The 18,480-nt window shown below is 43.8% G+C and overlaps 2 protein-coding genes across 3 annotated transcripts; both read right to left on the reverse strand.

The window, feature by feature from the left end:
* Positions 1-1,017: 1,017 nt before the first annotated feature.
* Positions 1,018-6,027, reverse strand: ipp (intracisternal A particle-promoted polypeptide). Its single transcript, XM_062403743.1, has 10 exons — positions 5,961-6,027; positions 5,113-5,575; positions 4,805-5,016; positions 4,373-4,592; positions 4,083-4,238; positions 3,809-3,976; positions 3,583-3,720; positions 2,679-2,801; positions 2,260-2,480; positions 1,018-2,171 (listed from the first exon to the last, which is right to left on the reverse strand). Exons 2-10 carry the CDS (start codon positions 5,474-5,476, stop codon positions 1,947-1,949), a joined length of 1,827 nt encoding a protein of 608 aa, XP_062259727.1. The 5' UTR covers positions 5,477-5,575; positions 5,961-6,027; the 3' UTR covers positions 1,018-1,946.
* A 6,053-nt stretch (positions 6,028-12,080) lies between these two features.
* On the reverse strand, positions 12,081-18,211 carry LOC133968784 (phosphatidylinositol 3-kinase regulatory subunit gamma-like). Of its 2 annotated transcripts, none has more exons than XM_062404986.1 (10): positions 17,852-18,211; positions 15,630-15,741; positions 15,404-15,502; positions 15,135-15,315; positions 14,868-14,984; positions 14,608-14,750; positions 14,320-14,496; positions 14,112-14,186; positions 13,827-13,997; positions 12,081-13,731 (listed from the first exon to the last, which is right to left on the reverse strand). In XM_062404986.1, exons 1-10 carry the CDS (start codon positions 17,904-17,906, stop codon positions 13,458-13,460), a joined length of 1,404 nt encoding a protein of 467 aa, XP_062260970.1. In that variant the 5' UTR covers positions 17,907-18,211; the 3' UTR covers positions 12,081-13,457. The 2 variants fall into 2 exon arrangements, with proteins under 2 accessions (XP_062260970.1, XP_062260969.1); XM_062404985.1 differs by having other exon boundaries at positions 14,608-14,771.
* Between the last annotated feature and the right edge of the window lie 269 nt (positions 18,212-18,480).

Raw genomic sequence — 18,480 nt, forward strand, 5'->3', positions numbered from 1 at the left:
TTGAGGTAAAGGCAATATTTACCGTTTATCAGAAAACATGCAGAAATTCATTCTTTTCTTTGGAAAAAGGACAAACTAAAAGCTCCATACTATTCAAATATATGCAAATCTGAGACTGGGAGTCAGCATTTTGGACTATTTGCATACTTCTCTATTGTTGTCCAACGCCAGACAGACAGAAGTTAAACATCAGCCATAGAAGTGCATTGAATTAATGAGATCTTGTCTTAAGTTTGTAAAAGATATTGATAATGTTGTGTGTTATTAATGCTAATACATATATTCCAACCAATCCCTCTCTCCAGTCAGTGAGGATCAATAAATGAGTTAATCAAGTAGTTTTTGCATATTTATGACAGTGGATCAAGATGCCAAAACCAGACAGAAGGATTTGGAATCTTCTAAATTTAAATATTCAAAAAAATCATACATTTGGATCAACTTGGTTTCATTGGAGAATGACATTAAATGTAAATATTCAATTTAAACAAAGGAATGCAGAGCTGGAGGAAATTGATCATACATTCTCCATTGTCTTGGAAGTTCTCCCCATCAATACTAAACCATGATGCTTTACAGTAGCAAACCTCAGCCAAACAGATGCATGCAGATCCTAATAACAAGGGCACTACAGTTTTGATGACAACAGGGCTGACTGTGCTGAGGGGTTTTACTTTTCCATGTGCAGCCAGATGTCAAATTTAATCCTCCCACACAAGTCTTGCTGCTGTGTAATAAGTCTGTTTGCACAGTGCAGAAAATCACCCCAGCAAATCAGAACAGTGAACTCAGAACTTGTTTGCTCTTAATGTACAAAATCAAAGTCTGGAATTTTCATATCAGATCTCCATACCTCACTCCAAGATATCAGAAAAAAATAATGAGATTTGATTTGATCCCATGCATTGGTGTGTGAACTGTCTTCAACAAGCTCTAAAACTTTAATAATCTTGGATAAATAATAGTGGTGCAGGTTCATTTTGATCCTATCAAAAACATAGTTCCTATGACATTAAATACGAAAAGCAAACAAAATAGTTTAATTTCTATTCTGTAACATGTTATGTTGTTTCTTGCAAAGGGATAACGGAACACAATAGGCAATACTTTCTTTTGTGTATCACTTCATGTGATATGTGCTGATGTGACAAAATCCAATGAAGACACAAGGTATACACACTTCTTGTCATGTTTCTCTTCATGTGAGGGATGAAATAGTGCTTAAAGTGTCATATGTACAAAAATAATTCAGTGAAAAATGTGTGAGTACTGCACTGGTGTGACAACAGTGCTGTCATTCAAGTTTAACATTATTCACAGAAATCACTGACTGCATTACTTAAAAACACCCCTAAGTTTCATTTGGTTCCATTATCAAACAGGCTTGTAGAGGTTTCATACATTTTCAAAGTAGCAATGCACAAACATCTCAAACTTTCCTTTGAGGCAAGATAACAATACAACCAACTAAAGAACAGTGCTCTCACACCTTGGTCTACAGCAGTGTTCTCAGTCCCCAAAAGACGCTGACAACTATGAAGAGATACTCTCTGTCTGGTCAATCAAAAATAGACCTGCTGCACTGGAATAGTATCCTGATAATAACGAGAAAAGCCTTGTAGTCCAACACACAATAGAAGAAAATGTGTTCCTACTTTAAAATTCCTTTGAATCCAGAAACCGATGAGCCGTGTGCCAGTGTTAATAGAAGCAGATTCATTTGTTTTCCAGTTGAAGATTTGCTACAATATTTGAATAAAAAAGGAACCACACGATCCATTTATAAATAACATGTCATTGAAGATGAAATGATGAAATGAAATCCAACGCAAGAAAAAAACACACACTTTTGTGTTCTCAAGGTGCAGCTTCTCTTCAGTTAATGCAGTTTCGGGAGGGTCCAGGGGCGGACATAAATGTTTCATAGTCTCATACATTCCTGTATATCAGAGCACAGCCAGCCCTCCATCACAGCGGCTCGTGATCATGTTGCCGACTTCAGTCCAGGTGTCCAGGTGAGGGTCGTAGATTTCCACAGAGTCCACTGTCACCGGGGCAGAGAAGTCTCCGCTGGCCGCCCTGCCCCCAACTGCATACAGCAGCCCGTTCACTGCTGACACGGAAACTCCGGCACGTGCCGTAGACATCGGGGCCACCTCCAGCCATTTTTCCTGAAAGACAAGCAAAGAGGTGAGGAGGATGTTACAATCAAAGAACAACTATCGTCTCACACACTTGAGATATGAGGTGACACCTAACCTCCTCTGGGCAGTACTTCTCCACCGTCTCCAGTGCGCCCAGTGCCTCATTCCAGCCGCCCACTGCGTAGATGCAGTTATTGAGGCAGGCGACGCCCACATAGGCTCGACGTGTGACCATGACGGGCAGGGCACTCCATCGATGGGAGATGGGGTCGTACACCTCGGCTGATCGCAGCTCCATCCCTTCATCACTTATCCCTCCGATCACGTAAATGAACCCTGGAAAGAAACCGCAGCATTTGGTTCAGAGCTGAAGATTCCAACTGATGATGTAGTAAGAGAAATAAAGGTACAGAGGGATTTACAATTATATTTCTAACAGAATCCATAGCTACAGGACATTCTCTCTGCCACGGGAGGATTCGGTCGTTTCCTACGAGTAGAACCTGATGACATTACTAAAAGTGAAACACACACCTTGCAGCTCGCAGCATCCAAAGTAGTACCGAGGAACCGCCATGCTGCCGATGACCTCCCACTTGTTCTCCTCCGGATCGTATCGTTCCATTGTCTTACCGATCTCAGAGCCGATCCAACCACCTACAGCACAGTCAGGACAGTGCAATCAGTGGTTTCCCCCCCCGGGACGATGGTTAGAAAGAATCGATTTAATCTCACATGATGAGTTGTTTGTTCAAACTTCACAAAACGATTATGTAGAACTTTCTAACCTTGCCATTTTCAGCTTGCTGCTATATTATTTAACGTCTGTCAACCATTCTAGCCTCGTCATTTGTTAGAATCCTGATCTAACTTGTAACTGTCTTTTTGATTTATTTTTTCAACAAGCACTACCTGCATCTTATAGACAGATTAATTTAGCATAATCACTGCCTGTCTTAAAACACTTTCCTATAATACTCTTGCTGTGTTCAAGTTAGTAATAAGAAAATGTTTTCAGTGTTTTACATCATCACTTTTTTATCACATATTTAATAGTATTGCTTGAATGTTGTTTCCCTGCACTCAAGCAATTTAATACTGCACTGACATAGAAAATGGGGGATTGACGAGAAGCAGATAAAAAATAAAATAAAAAAAATGTTCCAAATCAAAGCAGCAGACTCAATGGCATCTTTCACTAGACCTTCCCTGACTGGTGTGTGTGAGCATGTCTTTAAGATTTGATGTCCCCAGTCAAGTCAGACTTTACAAAGCTCCTCCTGAGCAACATAGAATACCTGAGGCCAAGCAGTTCTATCAATGGAGTGTAAACTGATCTTCATATGTGAAATCGATGGAGCCTCACAAAAAAAAAACTTCCATCATTTGCTGTGTGTGTTGTGGTTGAAGGAGGCAGCCGTATTAGTGGGATATTTACCGAGTGCATACAGAGCTCCGTGACAGGGGCAGACACCAACTCCACATCGAGGAAAGTTGAGAGACGCAACAGCAGCCCAATGCTTGGTCACTGGGTCATATCTCTCTGTGCAGTCGAAAATCATTGAATCTTTCTCCCCTGGTAAAAGAAACTGCGTTAGCCTGATCATCAGGCACGATGTGTGAATTCTTTGTACACAAACAATGCAAAGTCTCAGCTCGCTCACCTCCCACCACATAGATCATACCCTCCAGGACTGCAACCCCGAGACCACTGCGGGCCTGATGCAGAGATGACACAGTGGTCCAGTACTGGTTGAAGGTGTCGAAGCGCTCCACACAGCTCAACGCCCGGCTGTCACTCCAGCGGCCGCCTTGCAACCGAGTGTAGCCTCCTAAAAACACAAGGTCGGAGATTACATTTCTGACATTTGTAATTGTAAAACCTCTAAGGAATTTGAGGGTCCATGTTTATGATGCTGAAACGATTCAATACGGAACCTATGGCATAGAGGTATTTCCTGGCCTTCCTTCTGGGTCTCATCTTGGCTGGTTGAAGCTGACTGTACATCTTATTCTCTTTGGGAGACTTTGTGACTTCAGTGTATTCCTTCAACAGAGTCTGCAGTGCCACCCTCAGGCTAAAGTCAGTAATACCTATGGGGAGAGACAAAAGGGCAAACAGGGTTCACTGTGAGGGAGTGGTTTCAATATATCATTTATGTTGTTTTCAATTTCAACAAATTATATTGAACTTGAAAACAGTAATGTCAATTTCACTCTTTTCTTACCCTCTATGTATTTGAACAGTCTCTGTGGGGAGAGCAGAGGGAAGCGGACTGGCTCCAGAACCTCCACTACATGTTTTTTCCTCTTTGCCACATCTTGCAGAACCCAGTCCATGGCTGCGGTGAACACCTGGTACTCATCCTCAATCCTCAGCTCCTCACTTCGCAGCAGCCTGACCAACTGATCCTTCGTCAGGCCCCTGAACTCTTCAGTAACACAGACCTACAGGGAACAAAGCAGTCTGTAAGCATTAACCTAAAAAAATACATTGTGAGTTGAAGTGCATTTACCAACCTACATGGTGCAAATACAATTCTGATAAGATACTAATGTTGTTTTACTTTGAAATAAGACCAGAAAATAACTAACTAACTATAATTTACTGGTAAATCTCTTGGAAAGTTAAAAATAAAGTGACTCTTCTGCATCCATACCTCCAGGAAGTGAACATGAATGTAGTTCTCAGTAAACTCCAGCATGTCCATGCAGGCTATCTGCTCCAAGAACTGGAAGATGCCCACACAGTTGGACGGGTCCATGTGACCCTTGAGAAACTCTCCACAGACAGACACCACCTCATTCAGCTGCAACATGTCTGCTGCCACCATGAGCTCCTGAACGTTCTCCACAGTCACGCTGATCACACCTGACAAACAGAGTAAACATTTCCACTGAGAAAATGGTACAAGACTAATACGGATTGTGTTGAACACAGTGTTGAGATGTCAGGACCGATGCAGACCTGTGTATATGAAGTCCAGCAAAACCTCAAAGACTACAGTCTCCACACCGAGGATCTGCACCTCCTCTTTATCCGCCTCTCTCATCCCCCCGGAGAACAAGGCAGAGAAGTATGGGCTGCTGGCGGCGAGCACCAGCCGGTGGACCCTGAAGACCCGACTGCCGACCTTCAGCCCCACGTCGCAGAAGTCGGTGCGGAGCCGCATTTTGTTCATCTGGGCCAGGATGAGTCTGGCGTAGCGGTTTGAGGCCAGCAGGGCCTGCTCCAATCCCTGGGTTGCCATGGCAGCTGCAGCATCCCCAATACCACCACCACCACCACCACCACCACCACCAGGGGATGTTGACAAAGCGATGTAGGACATAGCAGCTGGGGCCGGGACTGTGTTACCATGGAGACCAGGATCCCAAAACCCTCCTCTCTAGAGGTCCTCAGGCCACAGCAGCCCTGAAAGACACATGATCTGACCGCACAAACACAACGACACACACACAGAGTCAAGAACAACTGTTGTGTAACAGCAAAACATCTCTGAAAGCAGTGCGCCATACAGCTTCACACGGGGTTTGACTCCACTGCCTCATGTTAAAAAACACGGGCGCATTTAAATCAAACTTACTGTTCTTCATATTGTTACTGTGTTATCTTTTAAAAACACCCCCCCAGTAGCCATTAGCCGGGCATGCTAGCAAACAGAGGGGTTTGCATATTCAACAACAAACACGGTAAAACGACAACAGACAACTCGACAGCTCATTCAACCCTCACTCACACTCCCACCTCACTGATGACCACAAACACGTGTGCACAGTAACACATCATTTTACATTGTTTTAGCTGCAACTTACCCATAAGTTTGCCGATGAGGATGGAGGCAACTTCCGCTGCCCTGCAGAGTGTCAATCCTCTTCTCTGACTCGACTACTCAGGCCTGGCAGCTTTTACCTCCAGTCACAACTAATCAATACCAGTGAACATAACATATTGTGTGAACTCCTATGATTAAATATCTGGTTGTCTGTTTTTGAGATACGCGTTGTTATTGAATCATACTTGATGAGTTTTACGTTTGTTATTTTATGTTATTATAATCTTTTTTGGTGGGAATGCACGCTGAGCTTTGACACCAGGTGGCAGTCTTGGCACGAACAAGCAGCCAAACAGATGTACGTCCCGGACAAGAAAGCCCAGAAAGCTCCCATGTGAATGATCATAGTATTTTTTACCATGTCAGCCCCCAACACAAAGGTAATTTTAGACGGAGCTATCCTCCAGCGTGCTGGCTGCAGAGACTTCCACCGGAGGCCTTGACCGAGCCAACCAGACCAGAATATATACTCTTAGACAGTGGGTTGTGCAGGTTTCGTTTAATCAGTAGCTTTGTATCAAATTAGTTTAAATATTATGTTGGAAGCCTGTGATTATGTTTCAGAGCTGGAGCACAGACCAGGGCTCATTAAACCAGTCTGTTCCTCTCGTACCGAGGTGAAGTAAAAAGAGGCCGGCCTCTGACCGGCACTCTAACATATCTGGGTTAATAACTGTAACGTCCACCAAGATCATCTGTCACACACTTGAAATTCAAGTCCTGGAACATCTGTCACAAGACTTGCTTTTGCTGCCATTTCGATGTGTCACACAACGTGCTGTCGTGCTAATGTTGGAGATGATCGTGGGGATAACCTGGCCACCATCTGAGATACACAATTTGCTTGAGTCTCCCTCTCGTTGGTCTGTATTATTGTATCGTTTATGTGTGTCTTATTTCCCTAAAGGGCATTTAGCATGGCCATTATCTCAGCTGGACAATTAGCTTATTGGACACAACTTAAATAGCCTCTTATTACGCCAATGTGAGGCAGCGATGACCCTCTGGACTCAGTTTTAAAAAGGCTCCTTATCACAGTAATGTTTCCCCTCTTTGCAGCAAATATCAAATATTAACTTAAAACAATAAACTTCATCTCAGTACTTTTCATAACAATGGTACAATGTGCTTAACAGAAGAAGGAAACCCAACAAAACTAAAACACAGATAAAGCAGTTGACTGAAAGAACATTGGCCACACATGAGATAAAGCAGTCGAATGAATACAACACAAATAAAACGAAATGTTTCGTATTTCCATTATTTTGCGATTGATTTTCAGAGCACATCGTCTTGAACCCTGCTAACGATACTTAAACATACATGCTTTTGCCACTTATAATTATATCATTTTGAATCAAATATCTACACTTTTATAAGAAAAGGTTTTCGTCCTCAAATGCCTTTTTCTCAAACAATTACTTTCCACACCAAGCTGAGATGTGTGTTTGTCACATTATGTATTTTTAGCAGTCGTGAGCTGTTCAGGGCTCCTTTGCAATCCAAGAGCATCATTGGCATTTCATTGAAGTGTGACAACAACCTCTATTCAATGACTGGATGACACACGCTGCTGAGGAACATACATGTTCTCTGTGATTTCAGCTTGGTCATATATGTTCATCAGACGGTTGTTAAAAAAAACAGATGACAACTTTTAATCAGAAGTCTTTATTTTTAATTTAATTTATTAATTTATCAAATGTTTAATTATTAGCGACATCTGCTTAATTCATAACATTAGTTACCAGCTTCCTATGTGTTATTTCTAGTGTAAGATCTTAATATATTCGATTTGCAATATGAAAGTGTGTCTTTTTCTTTGTCTTTTGTTCCTGATGCTGCTGCCCGGACAGGTGCCACTTGTAAAACAGGTTTTAATAAGTAGGTGAGGTTTCTAAATGAACTTGAATGCAGTGACACAGACTTCATTTGGTGAAAATGGCTCTGCTGCAGTGTGATTATGCTTTTTTTTATTGCTGTCATGCACATCTGTGGTCTCTCATTTTTCTCTCTCTATGTTTTTGCTTGTCAAGAACACGATAATTATTTCTCACTGATCATCAAATCTCTCCTTTCCGGTGATGGCAAGCAGGGTGTTTTCCTTGCCTGCAGACTCTCTCCATGTAGTGGGAGAAAAAGTAAATAGTGCGAGGGTCATCCTATGGAAAGTGGTCGCCGCCGTAATTACCATTCTGTTTTAAGTGCAGGGTAGAGTCAGACTTTTTTTCATCTGGGCTCTTTCCTCTGGCCAGACATCGCTTTCACCAGGAAAGAAAAACATCATGAGACAGAACTGACAGCTTGAGGGTTCCTGTGGGAGTTGGTGGAGTTCAGAGTTTGCTGGCGCTTTAATTTGCTTTAAATCATACAAGATAATGCAAAACAAATAATTCAAACACTCTGTGAGACTAGATTTTACCATTATTTCCATTGCATTGCACTGTAGAACTCTGAGGGGTATTTTATTTTGTCTTAATAACACATTTTCCTTCTTTTTGCACATTGTAGTGTAATTGTTGACGTCTTTTCTGGTGTAACCAGATGAGGCCCTAGTCCTAACCTGACAGGACTTGTAACCTGTGCTTACCTTGGCTGAGTGCCCCCCCCTGCAGTGTACATACAGTGTAATGCTTTCAGACTGAGCTGGTTTCTGATTTGAACTCTGAAGCTTCCTTGCCATCTGCCCTGCAGCCAGTATCTGTCAGTCCTGGGCCACATGGTTTTGCTGGCCATATGCCATCTATTTGGGAGTTGAACTTCTGCAACGAGACTGAGTGCTCGAGAGCCGCAGAGGTCCTTCATTCGCTAAAGTAGTAATAGAAGCACGACATATTATGGTTTGTCTTTGGTTCTCTTAAGAGGAAATCATGCACACTGTTGGGCGTTTATCCAAAGTGGCCCTGTTCTACCGCTCTACCTGTTGGAATAATTTTTCATTCGTGCCTATAAACTGGGGTCTGCAAGTCTGATTTGTCAAGGCTCTGGCCTGACAATGTCTCCTGAATGGTTTGTCATTAAATAGTAGTAAGTCATCATCTTATACAAGAGCTGGCTCAGTGTCACCTCAGCCGGGCTATAGGACCGGTTCTGTGTGGAGTTTGTATGTTCTCTCTGTGTTTACTTTGTCTTCCTCCAAGACCAGCAACCCACAAGGGTAAGATAAACCGTACAGATAATGGATGGATGGATTTTAGTCAATTTAAAAACACAACTTGCCAGATGCAATTTGAATAATGACTGCACCTTATCATAATTCACAAACGAAAGAATCCTCAGGCATGTATCGATTCAGCCACCAAGGGACATATGACCTAACATCCCCCAGGGACTTAAGTATTATCCTAAAAAAAATTTTTCTTTGTGTACAATATTCACAGCAGCAACATAGCAAAGAAAAAGGAGATCATGTAAAACTTTGTCAACATCATTCTCTCTCTGAAACTTGTTCGATGAGGGGCTCTTTCCCCCCAGGCTTGGAAAAGCAGGATACTTTTGTAGCTTTTAAATACCTTCAAGGGATACGCTTTGAGATAAATAGATAAATTCACGTATTTATAAAAATACACGGAACACACAGACACGTGCTTTGTTTGGTTTTTTAATTTCTGGTCAAGTGAGAGAGAGGCTTCTCCTGCAAAACTCTGGGAGACGTGTTTAATGGCCCAGTCCGGAGGAGAGATGCTGCTTGGCAGGAAACACAGTCTTGCCCTCAGCCTATAAAGCAGCTATAATGTGAGCCACCAGTAAAAGAGCCAGGGAGAGAAAAAATGTCTCCCTTATCGATTCTGCCTCCGACATAGCAACTGGCCGCGGATTGGCTGGAGCTCGGCACGTTCCCGGGAGCCCATTGGCTGAGCGCGTAGCGTGGAGACGGCTGTAGCGGACGGAGACAGAGGGGAAGAAGAGACGTGATTGGCTGCGGCGGAAACTGGAAGCGAAAACCTGTGCGTGTGTGTGAGACAATTTGTGGAGTAATTGTGTGTTTGTCTACGTGTGTGCAGGACAGTTCACGGACTTTGTGTGTGTGTGCGGGGCAGTTCATGGAATATGCGTGTGTGTGTGTGAGAGACAGTTCCTGGAGTGTGTGCGTGCGTGTGTGTTAGACAATTCATGGAGTGAGTGTGTGTTTTAGGCGTGACTCTAAAAGTAATTCGTCCTGCCCCTGCCTCCTCCTCCTCCTCCTCCTCCTCCTCCCAGCAGCAGCAGCAGCAGCCAGGACTTATTTAAATGGAGAATCATAAAGCTAAATTACTATGAATTTAAACGAGCAGGCTCCACGAATGAGGCCTGTTGGCAGGGAGAGAGAAGGAGGGGAGGAAAGAAAGAGTAAGAAAAAGAGAGAGGGGAGGGGGGGTGCTTGGGGCGGTTACATAGATTAAAAGGCAATACTCGAGGAGTTGGAGGGAAAATAAGAGTTAGAATTGTTGGCTAAAGCGCTGTACTAGCAAATAGCTGTGGGGCTTTAGCCAGGTGGAGGAGTGTGGAGGAAATGTCGGAAAAGGCCCAGGTTGACCTTCTCCAGCCTGCGTTTGCTTTTATATCCTGTGCAAGAGTTGGCGTTCATTCACTTCTCTTTCCTCTCCCTCCTCTTTTCCTGTCTATGTGTCTGCCCCATACACACACTTTCTCTTTGCCTTTTTTTTTATTTTATTCTTTTGCAGAGCTGAGGGGTGACTTAGCGCCGGTACAGCCTGTCCTGTGTGTCTCTATCTCCCCCTGCATCTGGTCCGTCCTGAGCAGGAGCGCACGCATGTTGCCCTGTCCTGTCCTGTCCTGTCCACCAGCTTCCTGTGCTGACACAGGTAAGAGGGAGTAATCCTCGGCCTGGAACTGAGACTCTCCCCCAGTACATCCCTGCCCTCTGCACCTCATTAATCCCCTACCTAAAGCAGTTATCTGATGGTTGGAAGAGGCCACCTGTCGCTGTGGTCACGGATGGGCCGATGGTGGTGTTACCCTGGGTCATCTTCATTATCATCCTGATCAGTGCCCACTGAGTGCCAAACGCTTGTAGATGGAGCTGAAACACATTCATTCTATTACCGAGAGCCGTGTTGAATGTGCGATAAAAGTTCTGGAGGCAAAACTCAAGTTGCCCCGGAGCTGGCTGATATCAAATGTTTACAGTTGGGCTGCATTCCTTTCACAGGAGCGTGGAAAAAATATTGCGTGTTCCCAGCGAAGCAGGTTTCACACTGCCAACGGCGTGCCAGGCCGAGCAGGGGAAAGGGCCTGCACATATCCTGCTATTGTCCTTTTCGCTTCCTTTCTCTTCCATCTGTCCTCACTGTGTCCTCCAGTACCCTCGCTGCCTCCTCTCTTACCCTGAGAATAAGCTCATCAGAGAACAATGTTTTTTGTAGAGGTGATGCATTTTTCGGAAAACTACTTTGACTTTCCGTGCCTTGTATTTGGTTAATTTCCCCATGCATGTAATAAACATGGAAATCACTAGAATGGCACTAAGTAGAGAGCGTACCTTCGCCAAGACCCAACTGTCTCCTTAAATTCAGTCAAGCTGCACCAGATTGAGCACTCTCATAGAAAACAGTTCCCAAAATGTGCCAGATTTTTTTCCTGTCAAGATGCATGAATCATTCCCAAGGAAAACTGTGGAAATGTCGAATTTCTGTTAGTAAAATCCTGGATTCTGGATCAGCTCCAAATTCTCAAAAAGTCCTGAGAATCAGCCCAGTTGTTTAAGTGTAATACTGGAACTAACAAATTAGGGTTATCCCTAATAAAACTACATATAAATTCACTAGGTCCAGTTTTTAATTTGGATTTGCACCAAAGTAGCTTTATTCTGTGTGTTAGCTAAATCATAAATTATTGTCAACGACAATACTGAAAACAACTCTATCTGAAGAATAAGAGTAAAAAAGAATCATGGATTCGCACTTTATTTTTCATGCCGTCTTGCAGTCTTCGCGTATTGCTGCCAACTACAGACAGACCAACAAACAAACGCAGATGAAATCATACATCCTTGGTGGAGGTAAAAGTAACTGAACCCTTGACAGGGCCACCGTTAATGATTAGAAAATGCCACTTTGGTTTAAGCACCTGACTGTGAAATAAAACCCAACAGATGATGTAAGTTGACAAAACCCTCATCAGTTTATTGTCTTTCAGCAAGAAAAAAAGGTCAGGATCTCACATTGCTTAGCTTCACCCGAGGAGTTTCCTCAATTCCCCAGTGGAGTTATATTTTCATAAAGAGGCTTAATCACCCTCCTTCCATAAACCAGCCTCAGAAATACATTTTACAGTTTCTCTGTACAGAGTATCTATTGTCCTCAAACTTGAAAAATGTGCCAAGTTCAACATGGATTCCTTTCCTCTTAAGCTATGTAGGCTGCATGTCATGTAAAAACATTCATAGCTTGAGCAATGCCACAGTTCAAGTAATGGAGGCAGGAAACGTCCGGACCTCTGGCAGTTCACACAAACATCGGAGGCCACATCACACTGACACCACCAAAGAGAGTGCATTTTTTTGTGTGGCAAATGTCAACCTCTCATAACAGCATTACCTTCACCACCATCATCATCGTCATACATTGCAACAATAGAAATACTGTTGGATTGCACTTTCTTCAAGCTTTCATCTTGTGGCATATTTATAGAAAAAATATATATAGAATACAAAAAGCTTATACTTCTTTGAGTAACAGAATATATCATACAGTACTTCAGATTATGTTTTTGATCAGCACATCAGCAGGTGTACATAAATTGCCCTCCCCTCGCCCAAAGCGATTTTACCGGACTAAAACAGGGATGTAGATTTGCTCACTATTAAGTGCTTTGGTCAATGGATATAACATTGAGTATGCTCTTACAATGGTATTCTACACGATGTTAATGCTACATAATTATCCACTGTATATGAATGTCTATTAAGAAAGGGGCCAATTGTCAAGGTGTCCCATGACGTTTCACATATTCACATCTGGCATTTCTCCAAGAACTTTCGGTCCACCACGACGGAATCAGCCTGTTTACATCCCCATCTACTCCTCTCACAAAAAGTAGTCGTAACCTAATATATATCCAACGGACTGGTCGGATTTTCACAACTCAATTCATTTGAACTATGCAAAAGCACATCTCTTGCAACATCAACTCGAGCTGTAAAAAAGTTGAAGTCAAACAAAGGTGCAGCACCTGACGCTAGTGAGCAATTTTCTGGTCGTCAAACAGCCCCACTAAACGTGTCCACTAAACAAACGGCACTAAATGAAGTACAAATTCATTTTTTTTCTTGAACGCTTTAACGGTCTCTTTGAAAACCAAAGAGAAAGAAAAGTTCAAGCTGACATTCAAGTTCCGGTCCCACTTCAATCTGTGACATCTCGTTCACAGAAAACCGATGGAATCACTGTAGTGCAAAATTGTACACAATGCACCTCGATGCAGTCGTTCTCGCAGGATACAGTAAACATGTCCTTTTGTCTCTCCCTCCGTTGGATTACATTTCTGGAGCGGCAGGTGGGAGCCCCGATGTGTGTTTTGGAGTTTGTAAGAGTTTGCGTTCCTCTATATGTGGAGAAGGCGTGGCCGCGGCTTTGGCGTGCACTGGATGTGACAGCCGAACGTCCAGGGCGTCATTGTGTTGCGCTAAAGAGTGCAGGCGATAGTGCAGGACTAGGTCTTTCAGTGAGCAGTGGACGTCGTAGGGCTCAGCAAAGCCGTATCCGTGCGGTGTGCTGTAGATCATGCAATGCTTCACTTCTTTATTCACGCTGAGAAAAAAAAAGGGAAAACAGAGAAATCCTGTCAATGAGTTGTCACTCCACCTTTAATATTCATCCTTTCTTTATTCCATTAGGATACTCACACAACAGAGCAGGCGTAGCATCCCTGTTTGCTGCTCTCGCGGATCAGGAACGTTCCGCAAGCTTTGCTTTGAAGCATCTCCTCTGCCTGCGTCCGACTCATTTCACCGACGAACCAACTTGTCTCCTCCTGATGTGGCAGGTTCTTCTCATCTCCCTTCAACACGTAGGTGCTGGAACAACAACAAGCACACGTTAATACCCCTGCTACAATTCTGCATTTCAGGTAGAGGTTATTCGTCTCGTTCTTCAATGTGGGTTCTAGATTCAAAATGCTTGGCACTTACTCGTCGAGGCTGTCGCTCTGTATCCCCAGCCAGTCGTTTATGCGTTTCTGCCGTACGCCTTTGTGATTAAGCCAGCTGCGATGCAAAGAGTAGGAGAAGAATGCTTAATTCTAACATGAAATGATTACAGCTACCGTACATTTCTTCCCTTAATTTGCTTGAGGTGATATACCACGGAGACGACAAACAATACTGTGCCGATGCTTACTTGAGGTACTGGTCTCTGATGTTGCGTAGCTGGATTAGGTCAGGTCGCAAGCTGTTCATCTTCCGGTCTGTCTCTCTGTAGTCCTCCACCTGCGTTCTCAAGTCATCCTCCAAGTGGATTTTGCTGTCGTAGATCTCCCCGAGACGGCACTTGAGCTTCTCATAATTGATCAGAAAGCTAGAGGAGGGAAAGTGAAGGTCAAGATGGGCAGAGTTCAAGGTTTACATTACATTCTACATTGAACTCCATATGGAGACATATTTGTTGGACCATGACGTAGTGACGTACCTCTCCAGATCTGTGTCAGCTCCGTCGGACGGATTGTTCCTTTCAAACTCCTCTCCGTAACGCTCCTGCTCCCGACACTGCTCCTCGAAGATCAGCATTGTCTCGTTAAAGGCCTCAATTGCGGTGCGCTTCATCTGGATTTCCTGCATTACAGTGAATACATCCTTTGAGAAAAAACAAGGGAAACCGATAACTAACTATAATTCTGCTTGGTATACAAATGTGAGATTAGCAAAGTGAATTTGAAGGTGAGCTTTTACCTGTGAGGTCTTGGTGAAGGCCTCGTAAAGACAATCAAACTCCCTTGTCTTCTCTTGATACTGACAGTGAACCTCCTTCAGCTTTCTCCCAGCAACGTCGACATTGTCTTCTTTCACCTAGTGTAAAAAAAGACAAAAAACTTTAATAAATAGGTAAAATTCATAATCTACTGGATAAAATACCTCTTGTCTTCAGATATCAAACCAGTTTGCAGACTGACCAACGTTATTAATGAAAAAAGATGAATAATAATGGCAGGAACTAACCTGCTGGAAACGGGACACGGGATGGGTGAGCATCAGATCCAGTGTGGCGTTGTATTCCACCAGTGGATGGTGCTGATAGTGCCAGATGAGCTCCACCACGGAAGTGAACGTGAGGGGGTCCGAGAAGCCGTATTTCCCATCACTGTGGTAGATTTTGATCAGCTTGTTGTGCCCGTCTTTCCTGTGAAACAGCACATCCCAGAATTAGATCATTGGCTTAAATTCAAAAATTTTATTCCATTTGCGACAGCTCTTTTCCTTCTGCTCACCGTAACGTCAGCGTGAAGTCTCCCTGCAGCTTTGTGGATGCGTCACGCACCATGAAGGAGCCGTCAGGCGTGTCTCTGAGTTTCTCGTTTACCTCATCCCTGAGGGAGAATCAGTTAACAGTTTTACGGATATGAACTTACCAGTGTGTTTAACATCCCAACAGCATGTACTTATTCGATTTTGTAATAACGACAGCATGTTTGATAAAGTGCTTCGGTGGGTTACCTGGCTATGTCTCCCCAGTACCATTCAGCGTCCTGTAGCAAATACGCAGGTGGGGAAAGGCAGTTGTTGTTCATGGTGGAAGACACTGGCTTTGTTGACCTGGGAGGCAGAGCTGCAGGCGAGAACCAAATACAAAGGATCAGGACGATAGCTTCTTATCAAGTTTAGCGCTGTAAACATGACTCATTCAGTTTTATAACTGCTCTGAGATAAAAAACTAGTGTTCTGGGTTTGCCCCCCCCCCCCCATCCCCACCACAACAGATGCACACACTCTCTCTGTCACACCTCGGCTGTAAGGAGCCTATCAAGATCTGAGGACAAGCCCAGACATGTTACCATGAGGTGTCACGTGCCATATCATTACCGGGATCTTAAATGTGGTCAGCACTGAAAAAGGAAATGTTACTCCTCATTAATGAGCACAATCAGTCAGCAACTGGGAAACATGTGTTCTTGTTTTTAATTTTTTTTTCCAAATAACCTCATTATGAGGCATTCAATCACCTGGGGCAAAGTTGTTTTAAGACCAGTTCCTAACCTTTGGCACTGTCCCGATTCGCACGTGAAGCCTTAAATAAACCATAAACTGTATTTTGAGCCTCATGGACCACCCCTCCCATCCTGTGATCATCGCACGCTTACAGATCCTCATAAGTTTTCCATCAGCCTCCATGGAGAAAAAATAATAATCTCACGTCTGGCCCGAACTACTAAGCGTTTTCCCTAAAAATGAAAAAGGAGGGCAAACCGCATCAAGAGGAGGTGAAGGGCGATATATTTCACTGCAGGACAAAAGTGCCTTTCATGAGGCAGTTGGGGAAAATACAAGAGCACCCTCAGAGAGGAGAAAATGTGGGTTTCTCCCACCATCCGCTCTCCCCTTTTTCTGACCTTAAAATAAACAAAAGACAGGTGCAGCAGCACAGTGGCAGGCACAAAAACGAAAAGCTGCGGTTCCTGAGCTCAGCAAAATTAAATCTGCACACCTTCCCCTTTCTGTCTGCTGCCAAGAAAACTCCACTGGCTTCCAAAAGCCACATGCCATGCACACACCAGTATAGACAAGAGCCACGTAATTAAAGTGAGAAATCATAATAATTACATTTATAGGCTATATTTCCCCCCGATCCCATATATTAATTGTGCAAGATGACTACAGTTGACCAAATACAATAGAAAATGAACTTAAAATGGATACTGAGCCTGTGCAGGTTTATGGTATAGTAATGTTTAGAGTTGATCCTCGAATTTGGTTGTAAAAATTTAACCTTATTTGTTACACATTTCAAACTACATAGTAATCCATTACATAATACATATTTATAATCAGTTACATAAGTTATCAGTTATAATGCAGTTTGTGTGTATATATATATATATTTATACATATATCATAATATTGTTATTATGGGTCAGTAGTATTCATTCAAGTTCATGTATTGGTATGGTATTTAACAAATATCTTTAATAATACAATGAATGTATAGGAGTGAAAGTTGTGGTGTGAATATTAACAGTCAAATAAATGTATCCAGACAGTTGCTCGGACCAAGACATGACAGGCCCGTCTCACAAAGTGTAATACACAGTAAGAACAATGTAATAAGGCCCAGGTCAAATGACAGATGTAGACCTATAAACGCGTCGGTGAGTGAAGTCATGAGACGAGCTGTCTGTCTGTGTGTGTCTGTCTGTGTGTCCGCTCGCCTGTAGCCTACTTTCTGAGCTAGCAGCACAAATTAAGCACGGCTGGCTGCAGAGGAGAACAAAGCGCTCGTTTCATGCGGCGCTCATTAACGCAGCCCCGGCTCTATCCGCTCCTTAACGCCGCCATTCTCCTCCCGTGGACCCGCCGCCGTCCCGCGAGGAGCCGCGGAGCCGCCGTGTGTCCCCCCTGTGGAAGTTTGGCCCTAAGCGCCGGGACAAAAGAAACGGAGCCGCTGCGCCTGGTCCACAGAAAGGTATTACGTAATTGCAAAGTGAATTGCGCTATGCATGCCTGGGCAATGCCAGCGGGGGAGCGCAGCGCCTCTCTCCATTAGAGCGTCTCCACCAGCGCCGACACGACATTTGTCAGGTGTCGACTTTGCCACAGGACACCGCAGGACAAGACAGCAGCGGGGGGAAAAAGGCAAATAGCGTCATGAAGACAGAGGAGAATGAGACAGTTTCCCGACCCCCCGCAGTTCAGACAATGGCTGCTTTTAACCCTAAACTTACCTGGTGGCGCTTGATCCATTTCGATGTAGAATAAACCTTCGGGAGGATAAACCATTCCTGTTTCACGCGAGTAGTCCAGGGTGCTGCAGTTGTCCTCGAGCACAAAAGAGATCTGAGCAGCAACAAACGATGCACGTTGTGTTAAGGGACCGATTCGGGCTACTTCAGTGCATTCGCAGGCACCGCGTCCGACATAGATGTGGACAGAGAGAGAACTCCTTCGATCGCAAGTCCATTAAAAAATCCCGGCGTCCAAGTGTGTTCCTCAACATAGTCGGTCTAGGAGAGGATTCTGTTAAATCTTCGGAGGCGCAGATTGTCCATGCCTTCTTATCCCGTGTCTGTGCGCTGCAGCTCCACTTTACCTCATCTCGGAAATGGTGCGACTTTAAAGGGCTGTAAGTAACATCATCTAGGCCCAGTCCATTCTGCTGCCACGGGAGGGGGGGGTTCTTTTCTTCGCAGAATTCTGTATCACGTTCAGAAAACACAGCCACGTTTCTGTTACACGGTTAAAGAACAGAAAAAACCTCAGTGAGTATAATCCTCCAACGAATAGTTTATTTGGGGAACTTCATTTGCACATGTGTTGCTTGGCACACATCAGCAACCCCCTGGATTTGAATGGT

This window comes from Platichthys flesus, chromosome 14 (assembly GCF_949316205.1).
Source record: "Platichthys flesus chromosome 14, fPlaFle2.1, whole genome shotgun sequence".
Taxonomy (NCBI): Eukaryota; Metazoa; Chordata; class Actinopteri; order Pleuronectiformes; family Pleuronectidae; genus Platichthys; species Platichthys flesus.

Excerpts from the sequence above, each read along its gene's own strand:
- ipp (XM_062403743.1), bottom strand. The coding sequence starts at position 5,476 with ATGTCCTACATCGCTTTGTCAACATCCCCTGGTGGTGGTGGTGGTGGT. Across the intron at positions 4,593-4,804 it reads TTCATGTTCACTTCCTGGAG|GTCTGTGTTACTGAAGAGTT; the intron begins GTATGGATGCAG and ends TGTTCCCTGTAG. Across the intron at positions 3,977-4,082 it reads GAAATACCTCTATGCCATAG|GAGGCTACACTCGGTTGCAA; the intron begins GTTCCGTATTGA and ends TTGTGTTTTTAG.
- LOC133968784 (XM_062404985.1), bottom strand. The coding sequence starts at position 17,906 with ATGGTTTATCCTCCCGAAGGTTTATTCTACATCGAAATGGATCAAGCG. Across the intron at positions 15,503-15,629 it reads TACTGGGGAGACATAGCCAG|GGATGAGGTAAACGAGAAAC; the intron begins GTAACCCACCGA and ends ATTCTCCCTCAG. Across the intron at positions 14,985-15,134 it reads CCGTGTCCCGTTTCCAGCAG|GTGAAAGAAGACAATGTCGA; the intron begins GTTAGTTCCTGC and ends TTTTTACACTAG.